Below are 19,433 nucleotides of genomic sequence, written 5' to 3'. Positions count from 1 at the left end.
AGGTGTAGAAGATCCAGCAATCAGAGGTCGGGTGCACGTCGGATCCCCAATCCAGGCAGCTAAGGCTACATTCACACCTGAGTGTAGCATTTTCACGCGTTTTTTACCGCGATTTTTACCGTGTTTTACAGGCGTTTTTACAGGCGTTTTTTGTGCAGGCGTTTTTAGATTGAATAGAGGCCAATGGAAAACGCCTGTAATCTGCCCAAAAAGAAGCTCAAGTACTTTTTTGAGCGTTGGGCGTTTTGCTCACAGCGTCAAAACGCTCAGATGTGAACAGGGGCCATTGAAATGAATAGGATTTGTCTTGTTGGGCGTTTTGAGAGCTGATCCTAGAGCAGCTCTGCAGGCTTCCCTGTCCTGTAAAAAAAAAAAAATAATAATGAAACATTGTAATAAGTAATTGTAAAAAAGATTGTAAAATAAAATAATTGTAAACATTTTTAACATTTAAAAAAAAAAAAAAAACATATATATATATATATATATATATATATATATATATATTTATATATATATATATATATATATATATATATATATATATATATATATATATATATTTTTTTTTTTTTTTTTTTAATGTAAAAAACAGTTAAAAATTGGCTAATTCACACAGGTTCTCTGTTATATTTGTGTTCGCTGATAATGATTTTAGTGTATTTTTAGTGAAAATATTGTCTTGGGGGGGGCTGCCTGGTAGGCTCTACAGGGCCCCCGTGATTTCTAACAGCAGTTGAAGGGAAATCTAACAACAAAAGTTGTATAGTGTGTATCCAGCCTTAATATTCAGTTGCAGTTTGTGCAATTCTGTATCATATGTAAGGAAATTATTGTTGAGTCATCAATCCGGGAACTGGTAGGCCAGCAGTGTGTGTCATCGTATGGAGGAAAGGCCCCCGGAGGACGGATCCATACTTCTCTGATTAATCATTTCACCGTCCAGCGTCATCTCACTGGGAACACTTCCAGATGAAACGAGAAGGAATACAAACACTTCCTGCCCAGCAGCGTGGAGGTCCTGGGTGCTTTCTGTTTTGAGCTCAATTTTATTTTATCTGCGTATCGCATGTGAGGTCATGAAAAGCCGGTGAGTACTCGGGCACTGGGGGGGTTTGGAGATGGTTTCATTAAAATCATCATTCTTTTATGTAGATAATATGTGTAATGAGATGAGAACGCTATTATACTACGCATTGACTGGGGCTGCTCTACTAAAGGGGTGGAAGACCGGTAATACTCACTGATACATGATAAAGAATTGCTCACTTTAAATTCTCAATTGTGGGCAAGAGAAATTAAAACAATATTAGGATGTTTTGTATCTTCAGCTGTGATGTTTGTTTTATTTATTACATCTATTATTTTTTTTTTTATAAATAGCACCAGCAATATGTCCACTTTCCATATATTGTACAGTGCCTTCAAAAAGTACAGTGCCTTGCGAAAGTATTCGGCCCCTTGAACTTTTCGACCTTTTGCCACATTTCAGGCTTCAAACATAAAGATATAAAACTGTAATTTTTTTGTGAAGAATCAACAACAAGTGGGACACGATCATGAAGTGGAATGAAATTTATTGGATATTTCAAACTTTTTTAACAAATAAAAAACTGAAAAATTGGGCGTGCAAAATTATTCAGCCCCCTTAAGTTAATACTTTGTAGCGCCACCTTTTGCTGCGATTACAGCTGTAAGTCGCTTGGGGTATGTCTCTATCAGTTTTGCACATTGAGAGACTGAAATTTTTGCCCATTCCTCCTTGCAAAACAGCTCGAGCTCAGTGAGGTTGGATGGAGAGCGTTTGTGAACAGCAGTTTTCAGTTCTTTCCACAGATTCTCGATTGGATTCAGGTCTGGACTTTGACTTGGCCATTCTAACACCTGGATATGTTTATTTGTGAACCATTCCATTGTAGATTTTGCTTTATGTTTTGGATCATTGTCTTATTGGAAGACAAATCTCCATCCCAGTCTCAGGTCTTTTGCAGACTCCATCAAGTTTTCTTCCAGAATGGTCCTGTATTTGGCTCCATCCATCTTCCCATCAATTTTAACCATCTTCCCTGTCCCTGCTGAAGAAAAGCAGGCCCAAACCATGATGCTGCCACCACCATGTTTGACAGTGGGGATGGTGTGTTCAGGGTGATGAGCTGTGTTGCTTTTACGCCAAACATAACGTTTTGCATTGTTCGATTTTGGTTTCATCTGACCAGAGCACCTTCTTCCACATGTTTGGTGTGTCTCCCAGGTGGCTTGTGGCAAACTTTAAATTACACTTTTTATGGATATCTTTAAGAAATGGCTTTCTTCTTGTCACTCTTCCATAAAGGCCAGATTTATGCAGTATACGACTGATTGTTGTCCTATGGACAGAGTCTCCCACCTCAGCTGTAGATCTCTGCAGTTCATCCAGAGTGATCATGGGCCTCTTGGCTCTATCTCTGATCAGTCTTCTCCTTGTATGAGCTGAAAGTTTAGAGGGACGGCCAGGTCTTCGTAGATTTGCAGTGGTACTCCTTCCATTTCAATATTATCGCTTGCACAGTGCTCCTTGGGATGTTTAAAGCTTGGGAAATCTTTTTGTATATAAACCCGGCTTTAAACTTCTCCACAACAGTATCTTGGACCTGCCTGGTATGTTCCTTGTTCTTCATGATGCTCTCTGCGCTTTAAATGTACCTCTGAGACTATCACAGTGCAGGTGCATTTATACGGAGACTTGATTACACACAGGTGGATTCTATTTATCATCATTGGTCATTTAGGTCAACATTGGCTCATTCAGAGACAGTGGAGGCCAGCCGATAGGGGGCACAGGGGCGCCGCCCCCCCCCCCCCCAAAAAAAAAGAAGAAAAAAAAAAGATTAAAAAAAAAATTGTCCAATGTCTGCCCACTAGGGGCGTCGGACCTAGTGTTGGGTATGGGGGTTGGGGTTTTTGACCGCACCTGCTTCGGGAGCCGATTGGCGGCCTTCTGGGGGTCATCGGGGCGCAGAGCAACACCCCCACTTTGCTGATGTCCGGGCTGTGATTGGCTCCGACTCCAGCCTGGACCAATCACAGGAGGACATGGACCTGGTGACGTGAAGCGTAAGCGTGGGGGCGGTGCACCGCCCAGGCATCACGTTCATCTTCCATTCCCACCCGCCGGCGCCAGAGAAGAGAAGAGACAGGACACAGGAGAGCCGCCGCGCTGTGAGGATTCCAATCGGAAGTCAGAAGAAGAGAGTCGACTCCACTGTCCAGTTCGTCTCCACAGTGTGAGTAACTCACCACTGCAGCACCAGTCGAGTTCAGACAGTCCGCTTCTGTAATCCGCAGACAGTGTAGTCCCGGCTCCCGCCGCCGCCCCGGACCGACTCAGAGCAGCATGCCGTCCGTGACTAGTAGTGAGGTAAGTGACAGTGTTCTGACAGTCTGCTTTGAAGGGGGCACGCACGCTGATCTCTGCATTAGGGACATGTACACTGGTCACTGCATTGGAGGCACGCACGCTGATCTCTGCATTGGGGACATGTATACTGGTCACTGCATTGGGGACGTGTACGCTGGTCACTGCATTGGGGACATGTACGCTGGACACTGCATTGTTGACATGTACGCTGGTCACTGCATTGGGACATGTACACTGGTCACTGCATTGGGGACATGTACGCTGGTCACTGCAGTGGGGACATGTACGCTGGTCACTGCATTGGGGACATGTACGCTGGTCACTGCATTGGGGGCATGTACGCTGGTCACTGCATTGGGGACATGTACGCTGGTCACTGCATTGGGGGCATGTACGCTGGTCACTGCATTGGGGACATGTATGCTGGTCACTGCATTGGGGGGCATGTACGCTGGTCACTACATAAGATGTGATGTTCACAAGAATAAATGAAAATAAAGTGCTATAGTGTTGGGTTGGTTAATCCAAAATCTAAAGTGCATATGTGAAAGAGCGAAACAAGATTAATAACCGGGGTGGTCCCCTAATTAGGGTGTTACAAAGTGTTAGAAGTAATAAATAAATATATGTTGTATTGAACCTGTGAAGAAATATTAAAAAGCACAATAAATACGTGTGGGTAATATGTACCTTAAATACAAGAATATAATCAGTGCAAAATAGTGCAATAAATAAATATATATTACAATTTGTGCCAATCTATATAATTAGTGCAAAATGGTGCAATAAATAAATATATATTATAATTTGTGCCAATCGGAGCAGATAATAAATAAATATTGAAAATATATATATAAAAATATATAAATAGTGTTCATGCAAAAAAAACATATGATAGTCCAAAAAATAAATTAACAGTCCTTTAGTTGCTGGGTGAATAAGTGATAAAAAAATGGTATTCCCTAGGCAGTGACAAAGCAGTTATAAAAATGCTGGTGAGGTGATCCCAGTGATCCAAAACTTGTTTAGGTGATGGGTGAGACACACAGGTGCACCCCTCCAATTGATCCCCCTAGCACTAATCCCACAGTACAGGCGCCCTAGCACAAACCCCACAGTACAGGCCCCCTAGCACTAATCCCACAGTACAGGCCCCCTAGCACAAACCCCACAGTACAGGCCCCCTAGCACTAATCCCACAGTACAGGCCCCCTAGCACTAATCCCACAGTACAGGCCCCCTAGCACAAACCCCACAGTACAGGCCCCCTAGCACTAATCCCACAGTACAGGCCCCCTAGCACTAATCCCACAGTACAGGCCCCCTAGCACAAACCCCACATTACAGGCCCCCTAGCACAAACTTATCTTAAAACTTCACCAGCCGCCACTGTTCAGAGATCCTCACTGAACTTCTGGAGAGAGTTTGCTGCACTGAAAGTAAAGGGGCTGAATAATTTTGCACGCCCAATTTTTCAGTTTTTTATTTGTTAACAAAGTTTGAAATATCCAATAAATTTCGTTCCACTTCATGATTGTGTCGCACTTGTTGTTGATTTTTCACAAAAAATTACAGTTTTATATCTTTATGTTTGAAGCCTGAAATATGGCAAAAGGTCGCAAAGTTCAAAGGGGCTGAATACTTTCGCAAGGCACTGTGTAAGGCACTGTGTATATATATATATATATATATATATATATATATATATATATGGTTTTCTGTTGATGTTAAATATAATCATGAGATAACTCATATAAATATTTGACAAATCATCACAACGAAATACAATAGAATATAATTAAACATTATATAATGGTCCAAATCAAGCAAAAAAATACACTCACATGGTTCACTGCTTGTGAAAATTGAATGCTTGCTGAGATTAAAAACAAACAGGATCAGTTGGAGCCTGACTGGTATTGTGTGACCTGGGAGAAGCAGGATATGTTTTGATGTTCACCAGATGGTTGCCCGGCTGTGTGTCTCCTGTTATGGACAACTGGAGTCCAAGGTGGCTGAAGGTCTACTGAATAGGGGCCATAAAAACTATAATAAGTAAAAGTGACAGACCCTTCCCTTGCTGGAAAGAAAATGTGGTAGGAGCTCTGATATTGGTTTAAAAAAAAAAAAAAATAAAAAAATATATTTTTTGAAACCAAAAGATAAAGAAGTATGGCATTCACTGTTTGGTTTAAAACCAAAGAATTATTGTTGAAGTACTTGACTAAAAAGGAAACAACTTTCCCTATGTGAAAGACGGGTATAATATGAATACAATATTCTTGTTGAGTAAATGAACAACAAAGGGAAAAAGAGGAAAAAAAGGGGTTGGTTTATGCCTCAAACAGCTATGTATGTACATAATGCCAATGTAACTTAAATTATGTAGGGAGAAAGAAAAAAGGCAGAATGCTGATGGGAAGTGGGAGTAATCGCTTACCTTTTACGGGGCAACAATGAAGATGATAATGTGTGCAAGACATCCAGCTCCTGACCGGCAAACTATGCATATGGAGTCTGGTTAAATAATACCTGGTAGGAGTAGCTTGATTGAATCAATCAGCTGAATGGCTATCAGCTGTCTTCTGCTGCTGACTCCCTGGATCACAGGGGCCTTGCGTTCCACCGACACGGGAGATGCTCCGTCGGCGTGGGACGCAGGCGGGCTAGCTGGGCACATGTTGGATATCTCAAAAGAGATATCAGAGGGACAAAAATGTGCGCTCAGTGTTCGGCAACCACAAGGTGGCGCCGCTTACCATGCTGGGTTGGCCAAGAAGGGGACACACAAATGATGGGCAGCATCTGTGAACAGAGAAACATGCTTAAAATGAAAGAAAAATATTCTTAATGACAAGTCCAATAGATCAACTATAATCACTTATAAATAATATGATCAAAAAGGAAAAAACTGATGTTTTAGAATGGAGTAGAAAAATCAAATTAGATGTGCGTGTCCCAAAGTAAATAGTATGGTATAAAGGCCAACACCATTTAGAATTCCAAAACCTGTAATTGAGTTTCCAGAGGAGAGTATACTATAATAGATGGTAAAAAAGTCCAACTAGGGGAGATAGGGATGATGGATGGATGGAAAACTATTTCTCCATGCCACCCGAGGTGAAGCCTTCTAAGAAAGGTTTAAAATAGATCACCTCGTTGAGTCCTGGGGGTTCAGTTGCTCTCAATGAATATATCCACCTCAGTTCCATCTGCAGGAGGCGTTTGTTCCAGTCTCCGCCCCTGGAACTGGGGTGGATGCGGTCCAAAATGAGGAATTTGAGTTTTGGGAATTTGCCTGCATGCACCAGGTACCACACATATATGTGCCTTTATATTTACAGGGATCATTTGTAACATTGCCCTTGTATTCACTTTGTACTAATTTGTCTCTGAGAGCAGGTGCTCTCCTGAAAGTAAAGTGAGGTGATTCTGATACATGGGGTCCTAGGGCCGGGTCCAATGCCAACAAGTGCCAATATTTTGTAACACTTTTTCTTATAATAGAGTGCTGGTCGGAATATTTTGTAATAATCCTAAGAGTGTGGTTCTCTTTGAGGGTCTTAGGAAGCAACAACTCGTGTCTGTTGCTATTCAAGGCCTTCTTATAGGCTTTTTTTAGGGAATTCCTGGAATAGCCTCTCAGTGAAAGTCTGTCCCGTAAATCATCTGCAGATTTTTGGAAAGTAACTAGATCTGCACAATTGCGCTTCAGCCGTAAGTATTGGCCGAATGGGTTTGAGCGCACTAGAGGTTCTGGATGGAAGCTGGAAGCATGGAGGATGGTGTTGCCCGCAGTGGGCTTGCGGTAAAGACCACTGCGGAGAACACCACCCTCCCCCCTGGAAACCTCTACATCCAGAAATGTGACACTGGCAGGATCCACATTCATGGTGAATGTAAGATTGAATTTGTTTCTATTCATTCTGTTGAGACAGTTATGTAAGAGATCGAGAGGGCCCTCCTAAATTAGAAAAATGTCGTCTATGTAACGGGCCCACATTGTGATGTGGTCAGTGTACATAGACAGGGACTCGTCTGATAAGAACGATTGCTCCCACTCCCCCAGGTATAGGTTGGCGTAGGATGGGACACAGCATGTCCCCATCACTACTCCCTACCTGGAGGTAGTGGGAGCCATGAAATGTAAAAACGTTGTGGGTGAGAATATATTGCAAAAGGGACAAGATGAACTCACCATAGGCTTCATGTTTGTCCCAATGGGTAATGGTTAGGGATAATCAAACGGTTCGGGATGACCATCGGTTCGACCTGAACATTGGGTGTTCGAAATTCGGCCGAATTTCAAATTTTTTGCGGTAAAAGTTCGGAATTCGGGTCAACAGAACCGCCCAAAATGCAATGGGACAGGAAGTGGGCTTTAAAAGCCCGTCATTGGCCCAGAAACGTCAGTAAAAGCCAATGCGGGGGCAGGAATCTGCTAGGAACGTGATTGGAGTGACTACGGGGACCAGAGGACAATCAGGAGTGAATACGCCCCCCAGTATATAACATAGCCCCGCCTAACCTCTAGCATTGTAATACAGAGGCTTTGGAAGAGACTGGAAGCATTTGTGTTTCTCCTGCTGTGTTAAACAACGTTTGCTGCATAGCCGATTGCTTGTAAAGCTCCAGTTCAGCAGAAGAGCAGTCAGCTTACAGAAAGATTGTCAGTGTAGTTAGAAATACAGTGATTGTGCTGTTTGAGTTATAAAGAAAAGAAAAAAATTTAAAGGCACAGTGTCAGTTAGAAATTATCTTCTGCTGTATGGAGCTGTTCTTTTAGTGTGAGGAAAGGGATATGCAGTGGGGGATAGTTTAAGTGTCAGGGTTCCGTCTAGTGAGCACGTTGCACTTCTGATATATCTACAGCAGGTATACGTGCTTGCTAGTCAGCTATTGTGCAAAATACATTTCAGCGATACACACATCTGCTGTATTTAGCGACAACTTTGTGTCGCATAGCAGTGTGCGTCTTGCAGGTGATTTTCACATCGCACAGTTGATAAAGCTTCAGTGACAAGTTAACGCCTGTTCTTGTTGTAAGCGTTAAGTCCACTGCAAAAGGCTTTGCTACTCTGCGTCACACACATCTGCTTTATTTAGCGACAACTTTGGGTCGCATAGCAGTGTGCGTCTTGCAGGTGATTTTCACATTCCACAGTTGATAAAGCCTCAGTGACAACTATACATAAATTAAAATTCATCACAAAAAAAAAACAGATTATTTTTCTTAGAATTTCAGTAGTGCAGGGATGGTGTTACCCTCCTTTCATAAAGTGCAAATAAATAAAGTGCATAAATTGCATAAATAATCCAAAACATCCAACTAAGCAAGAACAGAGTCCTTCAAAAGTCTTTGTTTATGTAGTGCCAGAGCAATACACAGTGCCTTTAATGCAGGGTCATTGGTGTCACCACCACCAGCTCTGGCACTACATAAACAAAGACTTTTGAAGGACTCTGTTCTTGCTTAGTTGGATGTTTTGGATTATTTATGCAATTTATGCACTTTATTTATTTGCACTTTATTTGCAATGATTTCCGGATCGTGGCGATTCTGCCCGTGATCCGCTACGCCCACATGTGAACATAGCCTCATACCGCCAGGGAGGTTAAACAAATATTATTATTATTTCTGGTTGAATAAATGTTTATTGAGGTTTTACATAGAGAAATACAAACATCGTCCATCATGTGCACATGAACAGAAACACAGTTTATAACTGAGTTCGGAGGGCCGTGGTGCAGTTACAAAAATAGGACAGCTGGGACAAGGCCATCCAAAGTATACTAAGTGACATAAAAATAAGTCCCTTGAATGGAAGCGATCAAGGTATATTAGAAAGAATCAATAATTAGCCACTTGCTGTCCACCCACAGTATTGTACTGCGAGCGGCAGCTGCAGGCTGAGTGACGTACTGGTACGTTGAGGCCATTCTTCTGGGTTTGGGGCGCACATGCCTGTGCCCCCTGCCAAAGCAGGCTGTGATTGGACACAGCACGAATTTGGCCATTGATTTCAGGCAATGATTTTGGCTGAAGTCAGTTGATCGGCTGTGGCCAATCACACAGAGTTCTGTGTTATAACACAGAACTTTGTGTACTGTGATCAACGATCTGGCTGTTTCTTCTCCCTGCAAAGCAGGGAGAAAACACAGCCAGGTAGTTAACTAAAAGCAGCACACATTACGCATTGTTAGGCACACAGTTAACCCTTTGATTCACCCCTAGATGTTAACCCCGTCCCAGCCAGTGTCATTAGTACAGTAATAGAGTACAGTATTAGCATTGATTACTGTATTAATGTCAGTGTCAGTCAGTTAGTGTCCCTCCTAGCCAGTGTTAGCTAGCAACATATTTCCCACCACACTATCACAGATGCTGTAACTTTCACACCAAGCAGTTAATGTGCACTTACTGGCACTTACTGCCATTATTTTTTTAACCAAAGACATGCAGCGGAATACATTTTGGCCTACATTTCTGAAATTTGATTTTTTTTTTTTAATTGATTATATTTTATAACAGAAAGTAGAGAATATCCTTTTCTTTTTAAACTCCAGTTATTTTTCATTTATATCACATAAAATAGGAAAAATTTGGTCTTTGAATGTTTTTATCAAAAAAAAAAAAAAAAAGAAAAACATCCAGTAGTTATCCAATACCAACAAAAGAAAGCTCTATTTGTGTAAAAAAAAAAAAAATGCTAAAAAATGTAATTTGCGTACAGTGTTGCATGACCGCACAATTGTCAGTTAAAATAGCGCAGTGCTAAATAGCAAAAAAATGCTCTGGTCATGAACGGGGTAAAGCATTCCGGGGCTCAAGTCGTTAAGGACCATATTAAAAATAGGTTGTTAAAAGAGAAATATGGGAATGTTTTTTTTCTTTTTAGAAACTTCTTACCAAGGTGGGTGCAGTATCGATCCAGTGCTGCATCTGCCCCCCGCTCAGTGTTGCCAACCGCCCGTAGATTTACGGACAGCCCGTTAAAACAGGGCACTTTTCTCCTGCCCGTAAATGCCCGTAGCAGGAGAAAAGTGCCAGTAAATCTACGGCGGCGGCGGCACGGTCAGAACTGCGCATGCGCAGCGCGCAGTTCCGAAGATCCCAGAGTTCTCGGATTGAGTCATCATCAGACGAGTGCCACGGCCCGCCTGCGCCCACCCCTGCCTCCGCCCCTGCCTCCGCCCCCGGCCCCCCGCTGTCATTTAAGTTTTCCTGCCGGCCGCCAGGCGCCATCATTGTTCCCACTCCCACAGAGATCGAGATGTTTCATGTAAGGGAGTTGTACTGCCTTGCCTTCCCTGACCCACTTCCCTGCCTCTGAGTCTGACCCCGGACACTGTCACCCCGTGCCCTGCCTGTCACCTCACTGCCACTCCAGGACCCCAGGGGAGCTACCTACCTATCCACTCATTTATCTACCAGTCCAGTACCTGTGTGATATGAGGGGAGCTACTTACCTACAATCCCTGCCTCTGACATCGGAGTCCCGGACACTGTCAACCCATGCCCTGTCTGTCACCTCACTGCCACTCCAGGACCTCAGGGGGAGCTACCTATCCACTCATTTATCTACCAGTACCTGTGTGATATGAGGGGAGCTACCTACCTACCCATCCATCTACCTACCTACCTGTGTGATGTGGAGAGCTAATATGAAGGGGGACAGAGGAAGAAACTACTGTGAGGGGGTGAGGAGGGCACTTCCATGTCCACGCAGGCTCTGACCATCTCCTGTATTATGTACGCAGTCTCTAACCACCCCCTATACCATGTCCGCAGTGTCTGACCACACCCCCTATACCATGTTCGCAGTGTCTGACCACTCCCTTTACAATGTCCGCAGTCTCTGACCACCTCCTGTACCATGTCCGCAGTCTCTGACCACTAGGGATGATCGAACGGTTCGGGTCCACCATCGGTTCGGCCCGAACATTGGGTGTTCGAGGTTCGGCCGAATTTAGAACTTTTTTCCCAAAAAGTTCGGAATTCGGCAACCAGAACCGCCCAAAATGCAATGCTTCAGGAAATGGGCTTTAAAAGCCCGTGATTGGACCAGAACCATTAGCAAAAGCCAATTGAGGGGGCAGGAGAATGCTAGGAATGTGATTGGAGTGACTAGGGGGTCCCTAGACCAATCATTAGTGAATACGCCCCCCAGTATATAAGATCGCCCCCGCCATATTCCCAGCATTGTTATACTGGACATGGAAGAGAGTGGAAGCAGTTCTGTTCATTTTACTTTAAAAGTGTCATTTAGCTATTTTTAGTGTGAGGAAAGGGATATCTAGTGTAGTTAGAGTGCTCCTTTACACTTAAGTTAGCTTCAAAAATTTAGTTTCTGTAGGGAAAGTGTTAAGTGTCAGGGGACCGTAGTGTAGTGTAGGGTTAACTGACAGTGACTGCTATGGCAGGGTGACAAAACCCTTCCATAGCAGGGTGACCGCTATAGAGAAATGATCATTTCTCTGTGTTGCTTCGGGACAGGCATGTGGCTTCTCACCAGCAAGCATTTTTTATGCTGCAGGGGCTGCCACTGCCAGTGCTTTTTTGAGGACATGTTTGATGTCAGACATGACATCTGAATATGTGTATAGGGGGAATATATAGACATATATGTCTGAATATATACCCCTAGACATATATAGGTGTGATAGTAGCAGAAATAAATGCTTGCGCTAATGAAATCATTTACAGTAATATATTTCTGCTACTATCACACCTATATATGTCTAGGGGTATATATTCAGACATATATGCCTATATATACCCCCTATACACATGTTCAGATGTTTTGCCTGCCTCAAAAGAACCCCAAAAAATGCCAAAAAAACGCTAGCGTCAAAAAAAAAATGCCCAGGTGTGTTTTTGCTGGCATTTTTTGGGGGGTTTTGGAGGCAGGCAAAACATCAGAACTTGTGCACAGTACCACTATACACAAGTTCAGATGTTTTGCCTGCCTCAAAAGAACCCCAAAAAATGCCAAAAAAACGCTAGCGTCAAAAAAAAAAAATGCCCAGGTGTGTTTTTGCTGGCAGTTTTTGGGGGGTTTTGGAGGCAGGCAAAACATCAGAACTTGTGCACAGTACCACTATACACAAGTTCAGATGTTTTGCCTGCCTCAAAAGAACCCCAAAAAATGCCAAAAAAACGCTAGCGTCAAAAAAAAAATGCCCAGGTGTGTTTTTGCTGGCATTTTTTGGGGGGTTTTGGAGGCAGGCAAAACATCAGAACTTGTGCACAGTACCAGAATACACAAGTTCAGATGTTTTTCCTGACTGCAAAGAACCCAAAAAAATGCCTGCTATTAAACCGGCAAGGTGTTACAGCAGAGAAGCCATATTCCTGTGCTTAAAGTTTTCTAATACAAACGATCTTTTTTTTTATGGTTCTGGACATGCTACAGAGCTGAAACTTCACAGGTACACCTTTTAGACCCCCCAGACACAAAATCACACAAAAAAAAAGTTCTTAAAAATTGTCATTTTTGATAAAAAAGCCAATTATTGAAAAATTTAAAAAAAAAAGAGATTCTTTGGATTTAGTATCTGGGGGGTCTAAAAAGTGTACATGTGAAGTTTCAGCTCTGTAGCATGTCCAGAACCCCCCAAAAATTAGCATTTTCTTATAATTTTTATTAGAACAGGAATACGGCTTCTCTACGGCGCTTTTTCTTGCATTTATCGGGCATTTTTGGAGGCAGGCATGACTTTTTTTGGATTTAGTGTCTGGGGGGTCTAAAAAGTGTACCTGTGAAGTTTCAGCTCTGTAGCATGTCCAGAACCAGAAAAAAGATAATTTTTCAGTAGAGCAGGGATGGTGGGACCCCTCTTTTACACTTATATGATCTTTTTTTGGGGTTCTGGACATGCTACAGAGCTGAAACTTCACAGGTACACCTTTTAGACCCCCCAGACACAAAATCACACAAAAAAGTTCTTAAAAATTGTCATTTTTGATAAAAAAGCCAATTATTGAAAAATTAAAAAAAAAAAAAAAAAGAGATTTTTTGATTTTTACTTTGGATTTAGTATCTAGGGGGTCTAAAAAGTGTACCTGTGAAGTTTCAGCTCTGTAGCATGTCCAGAACCAGAAAAAAGATAATTTTTCAGTAGAGCAGGGATGGTGGGACCCCTCTTTTACACTTATATGATCTTTTTTTGGGGTTCTGGACATGCTACAGAGCTGAAACTTCACAGGTACACCTTTTAGACCCCCCAGACACAAAATCACACAAAAAAAGTTCTTAAAAATTGTCATTTTTGATAAAAAAAAGCCAATTATTGAAAAATTAAGAAAAAAAAAAAGAGATTTTTTTATTTTTACTTTGGATTTCAGATCTGGGGGGTCTAAAAAGTGTACATGTGAAGTTTCAGGTCTGTAGCATGTCCAGAACCATAAAAAAAAAGATCGTTTGTATTAGAAAACTTTAAGCACAGGAATATGGCTTCTCTGCTGTAACACCTTGCCGGTTTAATAGAAGGCATTTTTTTGGGTTCTTTGCAGTCAGGAAAAACATCTGAACTTGTGTATAGTGGTACTGTGCACAAGTTCTGATGTTTTGCCTGCCTCCAAAATTCCCCAAAAAATGCCAGCAAAAACACACCTGGGCATTTTTTTTTTTGACGCTAGCGTTTTTTTTGGCATTTTTTGGGGTTCTTTTGAGGCAGGCAAAACATCTGAACTTGTGTATAGTGGTACTGTGCACAAGTTCTGATGTTTTGCCTGCCTCCAAAACCCCCCAAAAACTGCCAGCAAAAACACACCTGGGCATTTTTTTTTTTTTGACGCTAGCGTTTTTTTGGCATTTTTTGGGGTTCTTTTGAGGCAGGCAAAACATCTGAACATGTGTATAGGGTGTATATATAGGCATATATGTCTGAATATATACCCCTAGACATATATAGGTGTGATAGTAGCAGAAATATATTACTGTAAATGATTTCATTAGCGCAAGCATTTATTTCTGCTACTATCACACCTATATATGTCTAGGGGTATATATTCAGACATATATGTCTATATATCCCCCCTATACACATGTTCAGATGTTTTGCCTGCCTCAAAAGAACCCCAAAAAATGCCAAAAAAACGCTAGCGTCAAAAAAAAAATGCCCAGGTGTGTTTTTGCTGGCATTTTTTGGAGGGTTTTGGAGGCAGGCAAAACATCAGAACTTGTGCACAGTACCACTATACACAAGTTCAGATGTTTTTCCTGACTGCAAAGAACCCAAAAAAATGCCTGCTATTAAACCGCCAAGGTGTTACAGCAGAGAAGCCATACTCCTGTGCTTAAAGTTTTCTAATACAAACAATCTTTTTTTTTCTGGTTCTGGACATGCTACAGACCTGAAACTTCACATGTACACTTTTAGACCCCCCCAGATACTAAATCCAAAGTAAAAATCAAAAAATCTCTTTTTTTTTTTTTTTTTTAATTTTTCAATAATTGGCTTTTTTATCAAAAATGACAATTTTTAAGAACTTTTTTTTGTGTGATTAATAGTTAATGGGGCATGACCCAGAACCCTAGGCACTTTTTAGGGGCATTTATTGGGTTTTATGGCTTAAAAATTGTGTTTTTTGATTACAGAAGTTCGGGTCCCATTGATTTCAATGGGGTTCTGAAATCCGGGCCGAACATTCGTGAAGTTCGGGTGTTCTGGTCGAACCAAACTTTTCAAAAGTTCGATCATCCCTACTGACCACCTCCTGTACCATGTCCGCAGTCTCTAACCACCTCCTGTACCATGTCCGCAGTCTCTGACCACCTCCTGTACCATGTCCGCAGTCTCTGACCACCTCCTGTACCATGTCTGCAGTCTCTGACCACCTCCTGTACCATGTCCGCAGTCTCTGACCACCTCCTCTACCATGTCCACAGTCTCTGACCACCTCCTGTACTATGTCCGCAGTCTCTGACCACCTCCTGTACCATGTCCGCAGTCTCTGACCACCTCCTGTACCATGGCCGCAGTCTCTAACCATCTCTTGTCTTTTATCATGTCTGCAGGGGAGTCTGGACTCTGGAGAGGAGTCAAGAGTGAGAGCGCCGCCAGGATGGGGGTCACGGGAGAAGTCAGATGTGTGGGGCTTGCGGAGTGGAGACCAGAGCCGTCTGACTGAGCCCTGCACAGTGCACCTGAGAGGAGGTCAGTGACAGTGCCGCCAGACCAGTCTGATGGGGGGGGGGTCACTGATGTAAGGGGGCACTGATATAAAGATCCCTCTATATTAGTAACCCCCCCCATATCTTAATGTATTCACTCTGTGGAAGGTGGTCTCTGGTCACCAGATTGCCCCCCACATCAGAGTTCCTGGCGTTCCCCTTTACATCAGAGTCTGCAGGATTCTCCCCTTACAGTGCGAAGGGGGAACTCTGCGGACCCTGATGTAAAAGGGAACTCTGATGTAAAGGGGAATGCAGTGGACTCTGATATAAGGCATTTTCTGGTCACCAGAGCACCCACTTAAATCAGAGTTCCCCCTTAAATCAAGATCTGCAACATTCCTCTTTATGTCAGAGTTACACTATTAGGGAAATCCTGCACACTCTGATATATGGGGGAACGCTGTGCTGGCTGGGTTATATTAATCTGATCTTCATGTAAATGGAGAAATATGGTTTTTGACTTTTGTTTAACCTAAACACATTGCTAATAGCACTATCTACATGTTTATAGTTTAAGTATTGATATTTGCACGGTTCAGCACTGAAAACAGCCTGTTTATGTACATTTTTGCAATGCCAGTAAAAAATTTGTGCCATCCGTAAATTTTGGACGTTCTGCCAGTAAATTTCCTTCCGGGGGGTTGGCAACACTGCCCCCGCTGCGGTGTTCCCATGGCTCCCTGAACAGAGAGCTGGTGACTATCACTCACCGCTGTCTGCTCTGCCCCATGCTCATTGGGCTGTGGAGGGGGGGGGGGAGGGGGGGCGGCTCAGGCTCTCAGCGGCCTGCTGAGAGGCTGAACCAGGTGCAGGTCCAGGCATGTGGGCGGATCCCGACCATATGGTCTCGATCTTTCCCGAAACCTTGACCAGCTCTGTGACGGCAGCCGACAGCGGACTTCAGCCCTCTGTCAGATGAAAACGGGTCACAGGAGTGCAAAACAGAGAGCAAAGGACATTGGACTAAGTAAGGACTAGAGAAGAACAGAGGGGGGATAGAAATCAGGGAATAGGAATGGCCGTCAGTTTCTCACTAACCATGATGCCATTAAAACGAGTTTTAACTTCCTAGAAATGTAACAAAGGGGATTTCCAAGAATGAGTGGAGGTTTGTTTAGTAGCAATAAAAAAGGGGAAATTAGTTTAGCCTTTTTTCAGCATACATCCTGAAGAGGTTTATTCAATAGGTCCTCAACCGGGTCTTTCCGTAAGTTACAGTGAAGAATCATATTAATTAGTGTGAACACTCTAATCCACAATCTTCATATATTCTGACACATCTGCCATATACATTATGTTACCAAAAGTATTAGGATGCCAGTCTTTACACACACATGAAATTTAATGGCATCCCAGTCTTAGTCCGTAGGGTTCATTATTGAGTTGGCCCACCCTTTGCAGCTATAACAGCTTCAACTCTTCTGGGAAGGCTGTCCACAAGGTTTAGGAGTGTGTCTATGGGAATGTTTGACCATTCTTCCAGAAGCACATTTGTGAGGTCAGGCACTGATGTTGAAGAGAAGGTCTGGCTTGCAGTCTTCGCTCTAATTCATCCCAAATGTGTTGTATTGGGTTGAGGTCAGGACTTTGTGTAGGCCAGTCAAGTCCCTCCACCCCAAACTCCCTCATCCATGTATTTATGGACCTTGTTTTGTGCACTGGTCCAAACACTTTGGTGGAGGGTGGGAAATTGTGGTGTGGGGTTGTTTTTCAGGGGTTGGGCTTGGCCCCTTAGCTCCAGTGAAGGGAACTCTTAAGGTGTCAGCATACCAAGACATTTTGGACAATTTCATGCTCCCAACTTTGTGGCAACAGTTTGGGGATGGCCCCTTCCTGTTCCAAAATGACTGCACACCAGTGCACAAAGCAAGGTCCATAAATATGGACCTTGTTTTGTGCACTGGTCCAAATCATTTCACTTCTTTCTTGACAAAAGTAGGACAAGAGCTGCATTTTACTTTGGCACCAATTTCTAATACCCATCTTTACAGGTAGGTTGCAAAGTTTATCAAGTTGCTTAAAATTTTACTTTTTTTGCATTGAAGGACTGATTTTGAATCTGTGATCCTTTCCATTTTTATTAATGTATAATATATTTCTTCCTTTTGTAGCTCAAGTTGACTGTTCATGCATAGAAAATGGACAACATCTCGATTGCCAGCCAGACTTCCTTCATCAGTTCTAGTGACAACAACCAAGGACATTGCATCAACATCTCGAAAGAAGATAGCCGCATTGCCCAAAACATTAACATTTCCTCAGCCACCATATGCTCTTTGATATTATTAATTGGAACAATAGCCAATGGATATGTTATCTGGATAAAAGTCTTCCGATTTGAGAAGACTTTTCGCTCAGTCTTGTCTCTTAATATGTACATCTCTGGATTTGCTTGGTCAATATTTTTGCTTCTAAACATTGTCTATTTTGCACGGGGAGACAATTGGCCTTTTGGATCTTTTATGTGCCAGCTGAACAAATTTGTGTTCCATTTCTACATGTTCATTCACGCTTTTATTCTTACCTTGTATAGCATTGACTATTTCTTTGTTGTGATCTGGCCATTTAAGTACAATTATTACAGAAAACCCAAGTTGGCCTCAATGGAATCCCTAGTTTTCTGCATTATTGCTATCGCTATCAGCATACTTAACTTACAAATGCCCATGGGTATGACAACATTCTTTATAGGGTACTGCATTCCACTCCTAATCATGCTTTTGAGTTTCATCATTACAGGTCTCGTTTATCACCGGAAAAAGACATCAAAATATTCCCCAGCCTCAATACTGATTTTCACCTTCCAGATATTATTTGGGGTTTTCTGGTTGCCATATCACGTCTTCTCCTTAATACAATTATCCACAGCCAGTTCTGGAGGAAAAAACCTGGAAGGGATTGCAGAAATGGTTCAGCCAATTACAATAAGTGTGGCTTCTCTGAGTTGCTGTGTCAATCCTATTCTTTATCGTTTGACATCTCCAGAATTTAAAAGAAACAATGCACATTAGTGCACTTACAATTATTTATTTTAACCTAATGCCCTTTGTGCAAGTATTCAAATCCACTTGTTCTTTATCTAACATCTTGGCTGTGTAACCTCTTTAGAGCTCTTTCACATGGGTGGCAGGAAAATAGGGGTTTCACTCGCTGGTTTACTGCCCCCTGGCTGCCCTCCTGAACTGTAACAATCGATGGCGTAGCGTTAGGGGCTGCCTGTGCAGTCGCCCTTGGCGCAACATTTATAGGGGTACAGACAGAGCCAGCACTACTATAAGGCAGTGCAGGCAGCAGGCAAACTAAAAACCTCATGCTGTGCCCAATAGGAGAGAGGGCGCATCATGGACATTTTAGTTTACCTGCTGATTAGCTGCCATTACGGAGAAAGTAGAGAGAACAGATCCAAGCATGCAGAGGAGGGCAGAGCTGTGGGTGGATCCCAAACCATGTTGTGCGGGGGCGGGGGGGGTTAAGGATGGAGACAACTCCCCTCTGGTTGCTGCAGCTGCCGCCGCCACCAGGAGTCCTGCTAGAGATATCCTTCTGCCTGCACGGGACACCGCTAACCCTCCTGTTCCTGTTGCTGCAGGACCGGTGGGATGTGAGGGTATTATGTGTGTGTGATGGGGAGGGGGGTATCTGGGTGATGTAATCAGAGTTGAAGGTATTTGGTGGGGTATCTGGAGGTGTGATCAGAGTGGAGGGATGGGGGGGAGTCTGGGGGTTAGATCAATGTGGAGGAGTCTGGGGTCTTGTTCAGAGTAAGGGGAACTAGTGGAATATCTGGAGGTGTAATCAGAATGGAGGGATTGGGGGGGGGGTATTTTGGGGTGTGATCAGAGTGGAGATATCTG

General features: G+C 42.9%; 2 protein-coding genes across 2 annotated transcripts in view; both read left to right on the top strand.

The window, feature by feature from the left end:
- LOC309568981 (uncharacterized protein) overlaps window positions 1–19,433 on the top strand; it is a gene marked incomplete at both ends in the record, with an annotated part of 57,298 nt that overhangs the window by 17,880 nt on the left and 19,985 nt on the right. The window lies entirely within an intron of this gene.
- On the top strand, window positions 975–18,654 carry LOC309568180 (chemerin-like receptor 1). Its single transcript, XM_082273816.1, has 2 exons — window positions 975–1,090; window positions 17,691–18,654. The coding sequence occupies exon 2, from the start codon at window positions 17,718–17,720 to the stop codon at window positions 18,588–18,590; it is 873 nt and encodes a 290-aa protein (XP_082129942.1). The 5' UTR covers window positions 975–1,090; window positions 17,691–17,717; the 3' UTR covers window positions 18,591–18,654.

Source organism: Pelophylax lessonae (genome assembly GCF_965119305.1).
Source record: "Pelophylax lessonae genome assembly, chromosome: 12".
NCBI classification, from domain to species: Eukaryota; Metazoa; Chordata; class Amphibia; order Anura; family Ranidae; genus Pelophylax; species Pelophylax lessonae.
This window is presented reverse-complemented; position numbering and strand designations above follow the sequence as displayed.

Excerpts from the sequence above, each read along its gene's own strand:
- LOC309568180 (XM_082273816.1), top strand. The coding sequence starts at position 17,718 with ATGGACAACATCTCGATTGCCAGCCAGACTTCCTTCATCAGTTCTAGT.